The 18,923-nt window shown below is 37.3% G+C and overlaps 1 protein-coding gene across 1 annotated transcript in view; it reads left to right on the forward strand.

The window, feature by feature from the left end:
• Nucleotides 1-18,923, forward strand: part of TENM2 (teneurin transmembrane protein 2) — a 1,384,955-nt gene that overhangs the window by 401,300 nt on the left and 964,732 nt on the right. The window contains exon 4 of the mRNA XM_049874278.1: nucleotides 14,616-14,891. Coding sequence (XP_049730235.1) covers nucleotides 14,616-14,891 — 276 coding nt within the window. The remainder of the gene's footprint in view (nucleotides 1-14,615; nucleotides 14,892-18,923) is intronic.

Consider the following 18,923-nt stretch of genomic DNA (forward strand, 5'->3'; position numbering starts at 1 on the left):
TTGAATTAAAAAAAAAAAGCTCAAAACAGGGTAACAGTGATGTTATTATATAAAAGAAGACAGCATTAAAATAATAAAGAGGAACTAAGAAATGTAATCATACAACTTCCATATGGAGAGGAAGATATGGTGATACAAAGAAATAAAATTAAATTTAAATTCAGAAAAAATAGGGGTAAATAATAAGGTAATCACAAAGGAGGCAAACTATCCTACTGATCAAAATAAAACACAAGAAAAAAATAGAGACTCAGCAGAAACAAAATCAAAAACAACAAAGATGAGAAAAGGACAATATATAAAGATAATCTATTCAGCACATAAAATTAAGTGGGAAAAAGAAACTGTCAACAACACACACACAAAAGACATCAAATTGATAGCACTAAATTCATACCTATCCATAATTACCCTGAATGTAAATGGACTAAATGCACCAGTAAAGAGTCAGAGAGTGGATAAGAAAATCTGATCCATCTATATGCTGCCTACAAGAGACACACCTTAGACTTAGAGACAGAAACAAACTAAAACTCAAAGGATGGAAAAAAATATATCAAGCAAACAACAATCAAAAAAGAGCAGGAGTGGCAATATTAATTTTTGACAAAATAGACTTTAAAGTTAAATCCATCATAAAGGGATAAGGAAGGATGCTATATAATGATTAAAGGAACAATATACCAAGAAGATATAACCATATTAAATATTTATGCACCCAATGACAGGGCTGCAAGATACATAAAACAAACTCTATCAGCTTTGCTAAGTGAGATAGACAGCTCCACAATAGTAGTAGGAGACTTCAACACACCACTTTTGGTGAATGACAGGACATCCAGAAAGAAGCTCAATAAAGACATGGAAGATCTAAATGCCATGATCAACCAACTTGACCTCATAGACATATACAGAACACTCCACCTAACAGCAACCAAGTATACTTTCTTTTCTAGTGCACACGGACCATTGTCTAGAATAGACCACATATTAGGTCATAAAGCAAGCCTTAGCAGGATCCAAAACACTGAAATATTACAAAGCATCTTCTCTGACTGTAAGGTCATAAAAGTGGAAATCAATAACAGAAAAAGCAGAGAAAAGAAATCAAACACTTGGAACCTGAACAATACCCTGCTCATAAAAGACTGGACTATAGAAGACATTAAGGATGGAATAAAGAAATACATAGAATCCAATTAAAATGAAAACACTTCCTCTCAGACCCTTTGGAACACAGCAAAAGTGGTGCTCAGAGGCCAATTTATATCAGTAAATGCACACACCCAAAAAGAAGAAAGGGCCAAAATCAAAGGATTATCTCTACAACTTGAACAAATAGAAAGAGAGCAACAAAAGAAACCCACAGACACCAGAAGAAAACAAATAACAAAAATTAGAGCTGAACTAAATGAAATGGAAAACAGAAAAACAATTGAAAGAATTAACAAGACAAAAAGCTGGTTTTTTGAAAAAATCAACAAAATTGATAAACCACTGGCCAAAGTGACAAAAGAAAAACAGGAGCTGAAGCAAATAACCCAAATAAGAAATGAGATGGGCGATATTACAACAGAGCCAGCTGAAATTATGAGAATCATATCAGATTACTATGAAGAATTGTACTTTAACAAATTTGAAAACCTAGAAGAAATGGATGAATTCCTAGCAACACACTACCCACCTAAACTAACACAAAAAGAGGTAGAACAACTAAATAAACCGGTAACAAAAGAAAAGATTAAAAAGGAAATAAAAAAACTCCCAACAAAAAAAAAGCCCTGGTCCGGACGGCTTCACTGCAGAGTTCTACCAAGCTTTCAGAGAAGAGTTAACACCACTACTACTAAAGGTATTTTAGAGCAGAGAAAAGGACAGAATACTATCATACTCATTCTATGAAGCCACTATATCCCTGATACCAAAACCAGGTAAAGACACCACAAGAAAAGAAAATTATAGACCTATATCCCTCATGAACGTAGATGCAAAAATCCTCAACAAAATTCTAGCAAAGAGAATTCAACAACATATCAAAAAAATAATTCACCATGACCAAGTGGGATTCATACCGGGTAAAAAAAAAAAAAAAAATTTTTCTTTTTTTTTATGCAGGGATGGTTCTAAATTAGAAAAACAATTAATGTAATCCACCACATAAATAAAACAAAAGACAAGAATTACATGATTTTATAAATTGGTGCAGAAAAGGCATTTGACAAAGTTCAACACCCATTCATGATAAAAACTCTCAGCAAAATAGGAATAGAAGGAAAATTCCTCAACATAATAAAGGGCATTCATACAAAGCCAACAGCCAACATCACCCTAAACGGAGAGAGCCTGAAAACATTCCCATTGAGATCGGGAACCAGACAAGGTTGCCCTTTATCACTGCTCTTATTCAACATTGTGTTGAAGGTCCTAGCCAGAGCATTAGTTTAGATAAATAAAGCGCACCCAGATTGGCAAGGAAGAAGTAAAAGTGTTTCTATTTGCAGATGACATGATCTTATACACAGAAAACCCTAAGGAATTCTCTAGAAAACTACTGAAACTAATAGAAGAGTTCAGCAGAGTATCAGGATACAAGATAAACATGCAAAAATCACTCGGATTCCTCTACACCAACAAAAAGGACATTGAAGAGGAAATCACCAAATCAATGCCATTTACAGTAGCCCCGAAGAAGATAAAATATTTAGGAATAAATCTTACCAGAGATGTAAAAGACTTATACAAAGAAAACTACAGTACACTTCTGCAAGAAACCAAAAGAGACTTACATAAGTGGAAGAACATACCTTGCTGATGGATAGGAAGACTTAACATTATAAAAATGTCTATTCTACCAAAAGCTATCTAGACATTTAACCCAATTCTGATCCAAATCCCAACGACATTCTTTAATGAGATGGAGAAACAAATGACCAGCTTCATATGGAAGGGAAAGAGGCCCCGGATAAATAAGGCATTACTGAAAAAGAAGAATAAAGTGGGAGGCCTTACTTTACCTGATTTTAGAACCTATTATAGCACCACAGTAGTCAAAACAACCTTGTACTGGTACAACAGCAGATACATAGACCAATGGAACAGAATTGAGAATCAAGGCATAAATCCACCCACATATGAGCAGTTGATATTTGACAAAGGTCCCAAAACAGTTAAATGGGGAAAAGACATTCTTCTTAACAAATGGTGCTGGCATAACTGGATATCCATCTGCAAAAAAATGAAACAAGACCCATACCTCACTCCGTGCACAAAAACGAGCTCAAAAGGGATCAAAGACCTAAATATAAAATCTAAACTGATAAAGATCAAGGAAGAAAAAATAGGGAAAACGTTAGGAGCCCTAATACATGGCATAAACGGCATACAAAACATTATTAGGAATGCAGAAGAAAGACTAGATAACTGGGAGCTCCTAAAAATCAAACACCTATGGTCATCCAAAGACTTCACCAAAAGAGTAAAAAGACTACCTACAGACTGGGAGAAAGTTTTTAGCTATGACATTTCCGATCAGCATGCGATCTCTAAAATCTACATGATACCGCAAAAACTCAACTACAAAAAGACAAATAACCGTATTAAAAAATGGGCAAAAGATATGAATAGACGCTTCACTAAAGAAAACATTCAGGTAGGTAACAGATACATGAGGAAAAGTTCACGATCATTCGCCATTAGAGAAATGCAAATCAAAACTACAATAAGATTTCATCTCACTCCAACAAGGCTGGCATTAATCCAAAAAACACAAAATAATAAATGTTGAAGAGGCTATGGCGAAGTTGGAACACTTATACACTGCTGGTGGGAATGTAAAATGGTACAACCACTTTGGAAATTGATTTGGCTCTTCCTTAAAAAGCTAGAAATAGAACTACCATACGATCCAACAATCCCACTCCTCGGGATATATCCTAGAGAAATAAGAGCCTTTACACAAACAGATATATGCACACCCATATTTATTACAGCACTGTTTACAATAGTAAAAAGATGGAAGCAACCAAGGTGCCCATCAACGGATGAATAGATAACTAAATTATGGTATATTTACACAGTGGAATACTATGCATCGATAAAGCACAGTGAGGAATCTGTGAAACATTTCATAACATGGAGGAACCTGGAAGGCGTTATGCTGAGTGAAATTAGTCAGTTGCAAAAGCCAACTATTGTATAAGACCACTATTATAAGAACTTGAGAAATAGTTTAAATTGAGAAGAAAACATTCTTTTGTGGTTACGAGACAGGGGAGGGTGGGAGGGTGGAAGAGGGGCATTCACTAATTAGATATTAGATAAGAGCTACTTTAGGTGAAGGGGAAGACAACACACAATACAGGGGAGGTCAGCGCCACTGGACTAAACCAAAAGCAAAGAAGTTTCCCGAATAAACTGAATGCTTCGAAGGCCAGTGTAACAGGGGCAGGGGTTTGGGGACCAGGGTTTCAGGGGACATCTAAGTCAATTAGCACAATAAAATCTGTTAAGAAAACACTCTGCAACCCACTTTGAAGAGTGGCATCTGGGGTCTTAAAAGCTAGCAAACAGCCATCTAAGATGCATCAATTGGTCTCAACCCACTGGATCAAAGGAGAATGAAGAATGCCAAGGACACAAGGTAATTAGGAGGCCAAGAGACAGAAAGGGCCACATGAACCAGAGACTACATCATCCTGAGACCAGAAGAACTAGATGGTGCCTAGCTACAACCGATGACTGCCCTGACAGGGAACTCAACACAGAACCCCTGAGGGAGCAGGAGAGCAGTGGGATGCAGACCCCAAATTCTCATAAAAAGACCAGACTTAATGGTCTGACTGAGACTAGAAGGACCCTGGTGGTCATGGCCTCTGGACCTTCTGTTGGCCCAGGACAAGAACCATTCCCAAAGCCAACTCTTCAGACATGGATTGGACTGGACAATGGTTTGGAGAGGGATGCTGGTGTGGAGTGAGCTTCTTGGATCAGGTGGACACTTGAGACTATGTTGGCATCTCCTTCCTGGAGGGGAGATGAGAGGGTGGAGGGGGTTAGACGCTGGCGAAATGGACACGAAAAGAGAGAGTGGAGGGAGAGATCGGGCTGTCTCATTAGGGGAAGAGCAATTGGTAGTATGTAGCAAGGTGTATATAAGTTTTTGTGTGAGAGACTGACTTGATTTGTAAACTTTCACTTAAAGCACAATAAAAATTATAAAAAGAAAAAAATATCACATACTAGGCAATGGTTAAGTACTTGGCAGCTAACCTAAAGGTTGGCAGTTCAAATCCACCAGGTGCTCCTTGGAAACCCTATGGGGCAGTTCTACTCTGTCCTGTAGGGTTGCTATGAATCAGAATCAACTTTGCGGCAATGGGTTTGGTTTTTTTGGTTTAAGCATAGGTTAGAAAAACATTTTTAAAGGGGATTGAGGGATATTTTTGGCTAACCACTAAAGTCACACTTGAAACATCTGTGCTAGCAAAATGAGGGCAGGCAAAACCACCTTCTTCAGCATAACTTAATTCGAGTTTGCAAAATGTCTTTAAAAATTTCCATCTTGTCGTTCCAAATCACATATTGAAATAGAAGTAATTCTTAAGACAAAAAATGGAATTTGGCCTGCACCTTCATCAGAAGCCTCAGTCCTGTCAAGAGTCTTAATTTTAGAATACACTTCCTCAAGAGACTGATTTAAGATACACCCCATACTAATACTGTTTCATTCACATAACAGAGAAAACTCATTCCAAAATGGGATTATAACTACAGGTATAAAACCAAAAACCAAACCCAGTGCCATCGAGTAGATTCTGACTCATAGGAAACCCTGGTGGCGTAGTGGTTAAGTGCTATGGCTGCGGACCAAAGGGTCGGCAGTTCAAATCTGCCAGGCACTCCTTGAAAGCTCCATGGGGCAGTTCTACTCTGTCCTATAGGGTTGCTCTGAGACTGCAGGTATAGGGGTTGTGATTTACAAAACATATTTTGGGCGGATACAATTCAAACCATAATGGAACCTTAATAGAAGAATGTATCCTTCCAAAACTTTCAAAATTAATTCAAGAAAAAAAAAAATGAACTAGCAAGTGTTAATAACCCTATAGTAATTAAAGCAATAGATGAGGTGTCCTCATCTGTAAACCGATGATCAACGTAATAGGTATTCGTTGTGTGGTTACTCTGTGGAAGACAATGTTCTAAGCATTTTTCTATGCCTAATCTAATTCAATATTCACAACAATCCCATGAAGCTATGTGGTGTTTAACATTCATATATTAATGAGTAAATAGGAGTTGACAGAAGTAATTAATTCTAAGATTACATGGTTAACAGATATTTTCAAAACAAACACTCTGACTCTAGCTCCCACTTACTTTAACCTAGTCCGTATAAACCAAACCCATTGTCCTTGAGTTAATTCCGACTCAGAGCGACCCTATAGGACAGAGTAGAACTGGCCCATAGGGATTCCAAGGACCAGCTGGTGAATTCACACTGCCAGTCTTTCGGTTAGCAGCTGAGCTTTTAACCACTGCGCCACTATGTTATAGGACTGCCATCCTAGTGCATTGGAAATCTGTATGTAAAAGAATGTAAAACAGTGCCTGTCACATTATAAAACCCTCAGTAAATGTAAGCTTATGTAGTAGTCATTCTCAAACATAGGACAGCTAGAATACAAGAACTAACTTTCTACTTCACTTTTTTCTGATTAAAAAAATTTCTTGGAGAGGCAGCCTCGCGTAGTCCGATGAATACACACATTTGTAATGTTCTCACATAAGATAACTGATTGCTGTAGTTTTTAGAACTGGAGTTGATTCTTAATCTTGTTGGAATTTTCACCAGCAGAGATAGGCTCCAGCTAGCTAGGTTACTGGGCATTTGGTTTCTAATTATAAGCCGACAAGTTTTCAGCAGGATCCTTTGTTACAGCTGCTTTGGGGCTTTCCATACCGAGCTCTGTTCAGGTTAGAAGTGAAAAAGCCACCATGTAAGAGGAGAATGGCACACTCACCTCTCCTTTTGAAAGTTATCCAGTTTACAGAGCAGCCTGGGATGCTGGCAACTCTCCTCCCTTCGCTAGCCATTTGGTGTTTCCTTGGCTTGGAATGTGGTTATTTACGTTAGAACACTTTTAGTTACAAAATTGTAATAGTATTGACACATCAGACATTCAGATAGAGATTAAAACAGTTATTCTTAAAGTTTAGAAGTGTAAAAATGTTAGCATTTCAGGTGTTACACATAAAAGAAAAGTGTGATTCTTAAAATGCATTTTTGAAATATAAATATTTGACTTAAGCTTTTATGAATAATAATCTGTGTACACCTGTAGTTTTAAACAACAGGATGTTTGGCGAACAGTTTTATTAATATTTGAGAAACTATTTGAATGTGTAAAAGCAGATGAACTTTAGAAGGGCATTAAGAGGGAGTTTATGTGAAGAACTTTAGTACACAGAAGCATAAAACATTAGAATTCATAAGTAGTTCCTTTGGTGGCCTTCAAAGTTGTGATCAATGTAAATACAAATACACAGGTTCTTAGATTTGAATGAAAATGATGCTACGGCTGTAGTTGGTAACTACAGGTTACTTTTTTGTAGCTCATACCTGTCTACAATCATTCAACATTTAATGAAGCTGAGGTAACAATTAGGTACCGTGTATCAGTTAATCAAATAGAAATAAAAGTTTTGTCGTATCACTTAAAATTGCTGTATTTTTCTTGATAACATTATATGTTGCAAAAGCTGAAGACATTCAGTCAAATTATTTCACTTACTGTGACAAAAAGAACTAAACACGTTATAATGGATATCTTTTTCTTAAACAGCTGCTAGAAAAACTTAGAGTTCATATTCATTCCTGACTTTAAAACGTGGACTCTAACACTTGCTCAAGAGAGGTAATCTGTGCTTGTTTATAGGAGATTCTCATTATCTTGGGGTAAATGACCCTAGGAAAGGGCCACTGAAAAGGGAATCTATGTTTTGAAAGACCCACTATTTCACATTAAATAGTAAAAATAATTTATTACAATTTTATCTTGAAAAAAGAAAACGGATTATCAAGTTTAATCTGTTTTATTTTACGTTTAATAAAATTTCTTCTTCCAACTATGCAATAATTATTCAAAGGGATAAAGAACGTAATTTTTGTGGGGGTTATGATATACACTTTATGGCAAAACTGTATGATTGTACAAATATTACATCTTTTCCTTTAGGTTTGCATTTTGCAGCATGATCATAGAGAATCATTTTTTGCAAAAATATTTGATGGGTTCATTAATTTTTCTAAGGGCTTCTCATTAACCTTTTATTTAAATGATTATCTTTTCTCATTCAAGTTGAGATATTTCTGGTTCTTGGTATTTGAGGGCTTTTTATTTATACTAGATACTTTAAGTGTTATGTTATGAAACTCTGGAGCTTATTTAAATCTTCTGTCATGGAAAAAGGGGAGGATGGATGTGTGACCCAGGCGGAGGTGAAAGTCCAGGTCTCCCACCTGGCCTACTTTGACTTTGGGGGGATAAATTGTAGGGCTGCTTTTTACTCCTGGACTGAGGTGGGATTTCAGACTAGCCCCTACTTGCCCTCTGCAGATACCATCCTGGTTGGGATAGAGAAAGCCGCTTCCTTACCACTCCCAATGAGGCTTCCAATGACACTGGTGGGGAAACGAAGGCTTGACATTCAGCTCCATCCTGGTCCAGAATCAGAAGTTTATCAAACATCCTTTTTAAGTATTCATCATCATACCAGCATCTATTTCTAGTTTCTCTAGTTAACTGGCCTAATTTTGTTAGATCTTAGTTATTCTGTGGCCTTGCTTATGACTCTATTGTTTTCTAGTATCTGTTTCACGGACTACATGAAAATCTTGTACCTTCACGAGTTTTGAAGCTTGATCTAGGATTGGAACCATATTACTTTCTGATATCAGAGAGTGATTGCTAACATAGACCTTAATATGATGGTTGATATGAGGAGAGATACTAGCAGTCAGTGGACAGGAATGGGTGAGGATTGATTTCATAAGTGGTCATTAGTGACTATTTTCATGTTGTACCAACTTTTGCTTTTGCCGTGTGAAATTCCTTCTCTTAAATTGAAAGGACTTAGACAGTGAACATTTGATGACGAAGTTTTCTATACTGCACTTTCCCATTCCTACAGTTAACTTGCATCTTCCTGCCCTCATAGTAGAAAATCTGTGCAAATGCTGACATTTTCAGTGCTATTTGTATTCCCTGGTATTACCATGACATGATAATTCTGACTTAACTACATATGTGCTTCTTTTAGTTAAAGGTTATTTCAAAGTGTGAGTAGTTGGTAAAAAACTTGGAAAATAAAGCCATGATTACTATGCACTACCATGGGTTCACTCTTACCTTAAACTTGCCTGTGTAAATAGAATTACTGGGTCAAAGGACAGGAATATTTTGAGTCTTTGTATCCATTGCAAAATTTCTTTTCAAGAAGAATCTGGTGAGGATCTGGGTTATTCTTTAGGTTATGATGAAGGAAAAGACAACTTAAAAGAGATTTATAAAGAGGGTTCTTTTTAAAAACTTGTGGTCCCTAGCCCTGATCACTTAATACTTTTTGTTCATTAACATTCTCTCCCCATACCTTAAGTTGTATTAATAATGCATGATATAAATGTCATAGGTTTTGTGTAATCATTCATTCTTAAAAATATTGACTCTGGCCTTGACAGGTAAATACAGGGGCCACATTGAAATGTTTATTGACAACAGCCATAAAAACACATGCCTGAGATGAATGAGCTTGACACATGGTTCATATCCACTTTAGTCAGTGACATCATAGAAATTGGAGGTAAAAAGAGGGTAAAAAAAAGCGTTCATCAAATACTGGCAGTCCCTACTTCCTCTTTATCTTTCTTCAAGGTAGTAAAGAAGAAGTGAAGTGTTGACTGCTATCTATTAGAAACTTTAGCTTAGAGAATTACACAATTACTAGTGGTTAAGAGCTCAGGCTGCTAACCAAAATGTCGGCAGTTTGAATCCACCAGTCACTTCTAGGAAACCCTGTTGGGTAGTTCTATCCTATCCTATAGGGTCACTATGAGTCGGAATAGATTCGATGGTAATGGGTTTGGTCTTCTGGTTTAGCCTTCTCTCAAGGAGATTTGACGGAACAATGGTTAAGTGCTGGGCTGCTAACCAAGAGTTTGGAGGTTAGACCCACCCAGAGGCTCTGAGGGAGAAAGACCTTGCTATCTGCTTCAGTAAAGATAACAGCCAAGAAAACCCCATGGGGCAGTTCTATTCTGCCACACGGAGTAACTATGATTTGGAATTGGCTCGACAGCACTTAATAATGGCAGTCTTCTCTCTCCCATTCAAAGCTACCGTGGGCTTCAGAAGACATAATTACACAAGATAAATTAGATCAAAATCAGTCTTACGTAAAAGAGCAAAGTGCGTAATGGTAAGTTGACATAGTATTAAAATTTCTCCATACTGTTTTACATTTCTCAGCAGAAGCATACAATATGGGGCTTTAAGCTGTGAGATGAACTACATGAAAATCAATTTTTTGTTTTGATATATGATTTGATAAATGAAAAATCAATTCATGTAGTGGAACGTTTAGGAAATCTGGGTGTGGGTAAGAACAAACTGAAGGGGTTAAGTAGCAAACTCCCCATCCTTGGGAGTGTCCAGGCCACCACCAGATGACCACCCAGTGGGCAAGCTGTGATAGGATGATGGGTTGAGACACTAGAGATGACTTTTCATGGCTCCTTGTCCTTTCCCTATATCATATTTATCACTGTATAGGTTGTTCTTTGTTTATGTGATTCTTTGAATAATATCTCTGTCTCAACTAGACTGTAAATGTCAAAGACTGTATTTTTTATAATGCTCGCTGTTGTATCCCCAGTGCCTAGTACAGAACTAGTAACAATAAATATTTGTTGAATTATTTAATAAACGGTAGATCAGATTTCCTGTGCAGAGGGTTTGCCAGCATCATATGTTAAGCCAGCAAACCTAGGAAAGACCTGTTCCAGAATCTGTCCCAGATACTTGGAATGAGGTTCCTATTACTTTGAGTTAGTTGAGGACAGAAAGATGTCAAACCAGTAATTGCGGGAAAAGATGGGTCTAGGGAGAGATGGTCCTACTGGAAAATGAAGAATTTAGAAGGTAGCTTTTTGAAGAAACAATTTTATTTTTAAAGGAAAGCGTGCCTTTCTATGAGCCATTGTGAAGTTACTCATTTACCTTCTCCTGGTGAATTCAGTACAGAACTACCAATTTTCTTTGCAATGTTGCTCTTGTAGGTCTTGGAGGCCATACATAAGCTTAAAGTTGAATTTCTTGAGGTGTACTTTTTCAACTTTTGTGGTTACTTTTAAAATATATACACATTTTACCTGCTCCATGATACCCTCAAGTTTGTTTTAACATAAAACAGTATTTTTTTTCTTATCATCAAGTAAATTTGGTAATCAAAGGAGGGGTGCCATTTTTATTCTATGGTTCTGCATGCCCTAGACTTACTGTTATCTCTAGTACCTAGTATAAAGAGCAAGTGGGATACTCTGTAAACTCCTTTCTTCACACAATATTTCAAGGTCCTGGGATGTTTCCAGTTCCCTCAGGAGGATTATGAAGCAAGTTCTAGGTAACGAGATGCATATAATGTCGAAAAATCATCAGGAAAGTTGCCTTAATACATATACACCCCATTCATTTTACATGGGATCATATAGGTAAATATTCTCATACTTGGAATAAAAATATGTATGTTCTAGTTTGGTATGTTTACATTTATTGTGGGAAAAATGAAGCAATGTATTTCATGTCTCTGAAAGGAATACGAACTCAAAAGACACAATGGGAAGAACACTAATGTTAAAAGACTTTTTCCAATTACTTAAGAATGAGAAACAGCAAAGATAGGAAGAAAACTATTGTAATAGCAGATATAGCTGAACTCAGTACTTTTCAGTTTTATAGAGTGTGAAATACATTTTTAGGGTGCAATTATGAGAAAATACCTAATCACCAAGGCTATAAAATGGAACAGAATATACTGGGCAGAGAATGTCTGACAGCAAGATGAACTGTGCAACAAGACTTAGAATTATGCCAATGGGCAGTGAGGACTCCCCTCTCTCCTGTATATGAAGCGGGTAATCACCCAATGCTGACAGGAAAATTTGCTTGGGTTAGCCCTCCAAGGAAACCCTGGTGGCATAGTGGTTAAGTGCTATGGCTGCTAACCAAAGGGTCGGCAGTTCAAATCCGCCAGGCACTCCTTGGAAACTCTATGGGGCAGTTCTACTCTGTCCTGTAGGGTCACTATGAGTCAGAATCGACTCTACAGCACTGGGTTTGGTTTTTTTTTGGTTGTTTTTTTAGCTCTCCAATGAATAGCTTTCACTCTGTAGAGACAATTATGTATAGAATTTGGATCTACACAGCCAAATAAGGGTGTGAAAGTTCAATGCAGTGAAGAAAGGACAGTAAAAACTCAGAATAAAAATACTCGTGTCTTTTAATAATTCAAGTCACACTAGGCTAATATAAACGGTTCTTTGATGCTTTTTAATATAAAAGCTGAAAAATGGTATCATGTACGTGGACTACCAGAGAGTGTCAGGTTATATCATGAGTTTGGAGACATGTCTGACAGGAAATGACCCTAATGTAATAAATATGCATACAGTAGGTATGCCCCAGGCTTCAGTGGTTTTTATAAAGTTTTATTCACTTATAGCATAGAACTGCATCTCTTTGCTATATTATACTTTTTTATTAACCACGAGCTGATTAAAGACAACAGAAATCAGTTTTATACATTAATAAAAAGAACGGGTCATATAATCTCATCTACCTTGTACGGGTGCCTTAAAATGTCTTTTAAGAAGCTAAATTAGTAAAGTGCACAGATGAATAGAACATTTACTGCACAAAATTTTTGCCAGGTTGGTTTTGATTCAGGCTACTTGACATGGCAGAAATAGCAGAGGCTTGGGGTCTACAGACCTAGGGTTGATCCTTGAATCTGCCACTTGCCTTTGTATTTAACCTGTCTGCATCTCAGTTTACTCATTTACAAGTGGTGATATTAATACCTAAAGTGACGGGTTATCAGGAGATTTAAATGAGATGGAGCATGTAAAGTATCTAGCCCAATACTTGACACACAGCAACATAAGTGTTCCACAAATGCCTCTTCTGCTTCCGATCAAAGCATGCACCTGCACCCATACCCACACATCCCGCAGGTGCACATATGGAATTTTCACAGGGGAAAACTACTTGTGATTTGCAGTTGTGTTAAAACAAACAAACGAGCAAACAAAAACATTTCCATAGAGTGGATTCCGATTCATGGCAACTCTATAGGTCAGAATAAAACTGCCTCATAGGGTTTCCAAGGGCCGGCTGGTAGATTCGAGCTGCTGACCTTCTGATTAGCAGTTGAGCTCTTAACCACTGTACACCTAGGGCCCCTTCAACTGAGTTAGCAATTGTTTGGTATCGTCTATAACATAAAAGGACTACCTCTTCATTCTTAGGGTGCTATTTAAGTAACATTTTCTATATATCCATTTACAAAACACTTCAGGGTATTTTGGAGCCGTGGTTGCATAGTGGTTAAGAGCTTGTCTGCTAACCAAAAGGTGTTCCTTGGAAAGACTATGGGGGCAGTTCTACTTTGTCTTATAAGGTCATTATGAGTCGGAATCACCTGAACGGCAACAGGTTTGGCATATATTATCACATATACAGCATGACATACTAGTGACCCTGAGAGAGACTTGAGAGATTCTTACCCAGATGTCACAGGTGTGAAAAAGAATAATTGACTTTGCACAGATGAGGCTGTTGACAGATGAAAGCTAGTGACTGGTATCCTGGTCCTCCAGCCTCAGGGAAGACATTCACCAGTATGCTTAATGTGTGGCCTGAAGTCGGGCTGCCCAAGGATCAGTTACAGGTTTTGCTACAGGCTACAATCCAGGTTTTTCTCAGTTTCCTCATCTGTAAAATCATTACAATATTAGTGTCGTCTCCATTAAGTTGTTGCAAAATAAAATATGTAAATAAATAGCTGAATGCCTGGAGCAAGGTAAGCCCTTGGTACATATTTGCTATTGTTATAAACCCAGTGTTTTTTTCAGCAACATAGTACTACCTAGATGACAGTGTCAATGCTTAAACATTTTTGAAATTAAATCAGAGCACCAAAAAAAAAAAAAGTAAACATGTAAGATTAGCTTCAATCCTAGGGCACATATTTTCAGATTTTATTTCAAAGATTTTTAAGTATTATGACACCAATATTGGGGTAAGTGGGGGATAAATCTGAGCCCCCCACCCCCCCTCAAAAAAGGGAACACGTAAGATTAAATTCAGTTTTAGGAAAGAATGCTCAAATGTACCCCAATATCCTGAACACTCTTGCCCCAGACCTATTCTCTTATACTAGGGTAATTTGATATATTTGTTGAGTGGGACATGTGCCTGCTTGCTTTTTGTAGGAATACATTTTAATTCCATGAAGTGTTTCCCCAATTTAAAGCTGTCACCCTTTTGTCCTTGCCCTAGGAACTAACTTCACCCTTGCAGAACTGGGAATCTGTGAGCCCTCCCCGCACCGGAGTGGCTACTGTTCCGACATGGGAATTCTTCACCAGGGCTACTCCCTGAGCACAGGCTCCGATGCCGACTCCGATACCGAGGGTGGGATGTCTCCAGAACACGCCATCAGACTGTGGGGCAGAGGAATAAAATCCCGGCGCAGTTCCGGCCTGTCCAGTCGGGAAAACTCCGCCCTGACTCTGACTGATTCTGACAACGAGAATAAGTCGGATGATGAGAACGGTAGGCCTGCCGCTTAAATACCTTTTAATGTTCTGGGCACTGCACAACGCGGGGCTTAGGATTTTTGTTTGTTTTTCTTTTTTAATATAAGAGGCACGTGAAACTATTCATTTTCTTTTAAATCTACCTTGTCCACCTACTCTCAACTGGGGGAAAATAAACCAGCAATTCTCAATCACACAGGAAGAGAATTTTAAAATGACAGTTTGTTAATAACACGGTATTCAGGTGTAGTCTCTGGGTCTTATTAGCAACTAAATTACATTGCAAAAGAGGCCACTTGATAAACTATGACCTATACCTAGAAATGTTCTCTCTCCAAAAGTTTCTAGGTCTTTGCATTGATTTCCCCTTCCCAGTAAATGGCAACCTGGGTTATTTTATTTTATTATTTTTTTTCATGAAGCTCTCTTAAGCATCCTACCTTATCTTAGACTTTCATATCCAGGCGACAATGCCTCATATCCGTATTGAAGATCAAACTTGGACCAGATGCGCTGGAGTTTAATAATGACAAATAGGAGAAGACTTGTCTTCGAAAAAGTGTTCTCTTACATGTTTACTTTTCCCTTAGGTACCTGTGTAGGTTAATGGCTTCCCACATCTCCTACCACAAATCACCATTGCTTATCCATCAGCTGTGTAGGTGGCTTTTAATGAAACTTTGAAAATTAAATGCTTCCGATCATTAAGCGGTAAATACAGGGAAGCCTAAGCAAGTCATTAAAGAGATAAGGTGCTTATTTGCGGATTTCTTAGTGAGTCAGAACTGTATTTAGTCAAAAACATATTCTTAAAGCTAAATTGCATTAGGTACGGCTGATCTATGAAGAAAGCATCAAATGTTATGAGGTTTGGTATGACTGTATTGTGTGTTTGCTAAAAGAATTAACATTAAAATGTTTACAAATAGATCAGTTAAGAATGTTTATATAAAATATTATAAACTTCTGCTAGAGCAGCCTTAAGTATTTTATTGCATTTAAAAAAGAAAAAGAGCTTTGCAAGCTGACAGCTTGTTGTGAATGCAAAAGTAGAGTTAAATCATTTAATCTCTAACCGCCGTTGGAAATACATCATTTCCTGGGTAAGTCACACAGAGTCAAAAAGATGTCACTTTGTTGCATTTAAATTTATGTTTAATTCTGAAATAATTTATTCTACAGTGGGGACAAGGGCATGTGTCTTACTTATGCCTCCGTTGATGTAGCTAATCAAGGTGTACTCTCAAGGAAAAATCTGCAGTTGACTCCTTTTGAATTTTAACAAAATTCTGACACTTGGCACACAAAATTCAACACTCTATGGTGCTTCTATGATAAGAAATTCCTTTTAGAAGTCTTTATAAAGGTGTACATTGAATCCATTTACTGATGTCCTTTTTCAGCTTCAGAGTGTGTAATGAAACCCAAAAACTTAACAGCACATTTTAAACAAGGCATTTTTAGGAAATGTTCCATGGTTGGTATTCTCACTGGTTTCATGGTCATCATGTGTATAGGAAGCTGACTGTTGATACATGATTTCTAGAATCTAAACCCATTACCCCTCTTTTTAGCCACATGTATCTCAAAAACTCAACTGACAATGGGAGGCTTCCAGTAAAGCAAAGGGAGCAAAAAAAAAAAAAAAAAAAAAAAATTCTTGCCTTGGATTTAGCTTGAACTGTTATGGATAGGAGAATTTTATAACTAATGATGTCTTTGGTAGACCAATGGTAGTTACTTCTTTCCAATATTACCTAAAACTCATATTTAAACAATTTTCACCTTGGAGAAGTCTATACAACTTCCTTACGTACTGTTAAGAATAAACCCTTACAGACATCCTCTCAATTTGTCTGGTAGTACTAGTTATAAAGCAGCCAGAATTGTATAAAGGTAAGTGTGCTTAGGAGCACCAAACACCTATCTACGTGTGTGTGTGTCAGAGCACAGGAGAGGTGCTGAGGCCAGATTTCAAGCTAGGTGACAGATGGTCATTTCAAAATGTGCAGGAAGAATGTGTTTCCTTTTCTTGTTTTTTAAATTTTTCAATATCCCACAGATTCAAAAGACGTACACAATGTGTGTTATCTTCTCATTTGGGGCTAGAAATAAAAGTAAGAAATTTTACATCATAAACTCTTTAAGCAAATAAATAGCAAGGTGCAAGCTACTCCATAGTGTGAGGTGTTAACTCTGGCAAACTTCTTGCTCTTTCTCTCTGACAAATTCTGTTTAGCTCACAAGGAAATCAATGCCTTTTCACATCACTGGTTTTATGAAGTTTGGGAATGTATTATCATATAGATTGACAGTTGCCCCACTGGTTCCACACCACAGCATGGACACTTACAAAGCTATCATTAATTTCTCATACTTGTACCCAGCAATGGCTTCCTCCATAATAAACATTGCGTCCTTCAGAGCCAAATCAATAACTTTTTAGGTATGCTTCTCTCTTGAAGAGGAAGTAACAAGAATCTGTACTTTGAGAAAGAAGCTCTCTAATTCAATTTAAGATTTTAAGGATATATGATCATAAAATAACTCTTCTCTCTGGCTTCCATATGTTTTTATTTTATGTTTTATTGTGGGGTGTTGGGGTTCGTAGATATGCACAGTATCTACTTAAAGTCTTTCTTTAAAAAAAAAATCTAGATTATAATTTTCTTAAGCATAGTTAGCAAGGAAGACAGATCTCAAAAACCAACTTCTCTTTCCATGGTATGAAATGTGTATCTCACCATCAAAATCCTGCAATAAAAGTTATGGTTTTGCCAATAGTTTTGCTGGACCAGTGTTGATTGGGCTTCCTGTGTGATGCTGTGACATTGACTTACTAATTACTTGAAGGAGCCCTGTGTGCTACAAATGGTTAAGGAGCTCAGCTGCTAACTGAAAGGTTGGGGGTTCCAGTCTACCCAGAGGTGCCACGGAAGAAAGGTGTGGTAATCTTCTAAAAAATCATCCACTGAAAGCCCTATGGAGCACATCTACTCTGACATACATATGGTGGCCATGAGTCAGATTCAATTCAATGGCCACTGTAAAAAAAAAAAAAAGTAACTTGAAGGTCTCGTCACCCTGAACACACAGATTAATTTGTCTTTTTATTTACAGTGTAGACATTTGAGGCTTATCACCCCTTGCAGTTCTGCATCTCACACTCATTGTACTACCATCAAATCAACATTGTGCTAACTTGGGTTGCTTTAAAATAAAGATAGGACTCTCAGGTTCAGGCTATCTTATCAGGTTCTTTAACTCTGTTTTTAAAGGATAATGGCTTTGTTAGAAATGGCAATGGGAGTTGAGAACAGCTAGGCCAAGTTTTTGCTTCTGTGAAATTTGACCATATCTATAGAAAGGGTTTTCCCAGTGACTTTAAATTAAAATCGTACCTTTTTTTTTTTTTTTTTGGTAATAAAAGTCCTACTTAAAATATGTCCTCTCCATGGCCCTGCTTATCACCTGAATTATGAAGAAAGTGGGGCAGTCACTAATACACAAGAATAACTAATTGCATTCTTAAAAATGCTGGATAACACAACTGTAAAAATCTGGTCTTTGTGCTCTTGACTCCCTTAGGCAATTTTTTTCACCTTGGGGCTTAAAAACATCCTTGAGGTTTCTTTTTTTTTTTTTTACCTAGCATAATTTCAGTTTCAGTTATTTTATTGAGAATCCAGAAAGAAAAAAGAATAAGACAAAGAAAATAAGCTTGGTTGTGGAGTAGGAACCAGAAATCACAGGCAACTGAACCTGTCATTGGATAAGGCTTTGAGAAAATTCTTCTCCCCCTCCTCTCTCTGTTTCCACTCAAAGTTAATAAGGACAGTGTTCAGTTTCATCTGTTGTCAACTGGGAAAGTTATATCCCTCATCTTGCACCTTGAGGTCGAAGATATAAATGTTAGCCTAATTCCATTGTATTTCACACAATGCATTTATAGAACAAGCTGGCTCTGGGCACGTAATGGATTTGTGTAAGTGTGACTGTGGAATACAGTTTCTGTTAGACTATGAGTCCTTTTGGCAGAGGACTGCAG

The sequence above is a fragment of the Elephas maximus genome, chromosome 2 (genome assembly GCF_024166365.1).
Source record: "Elephas maximus indicus isolate mEleMax1 chromosome 2, mEleMax1 primary haplotype, whole genome shotgun sequence".
Lineage (NCBI taxonomy): Eukaryota > Metazoa > Chordata > Mammalia > Proboscidea > Elephantidae > Elephas > Elephas maximus.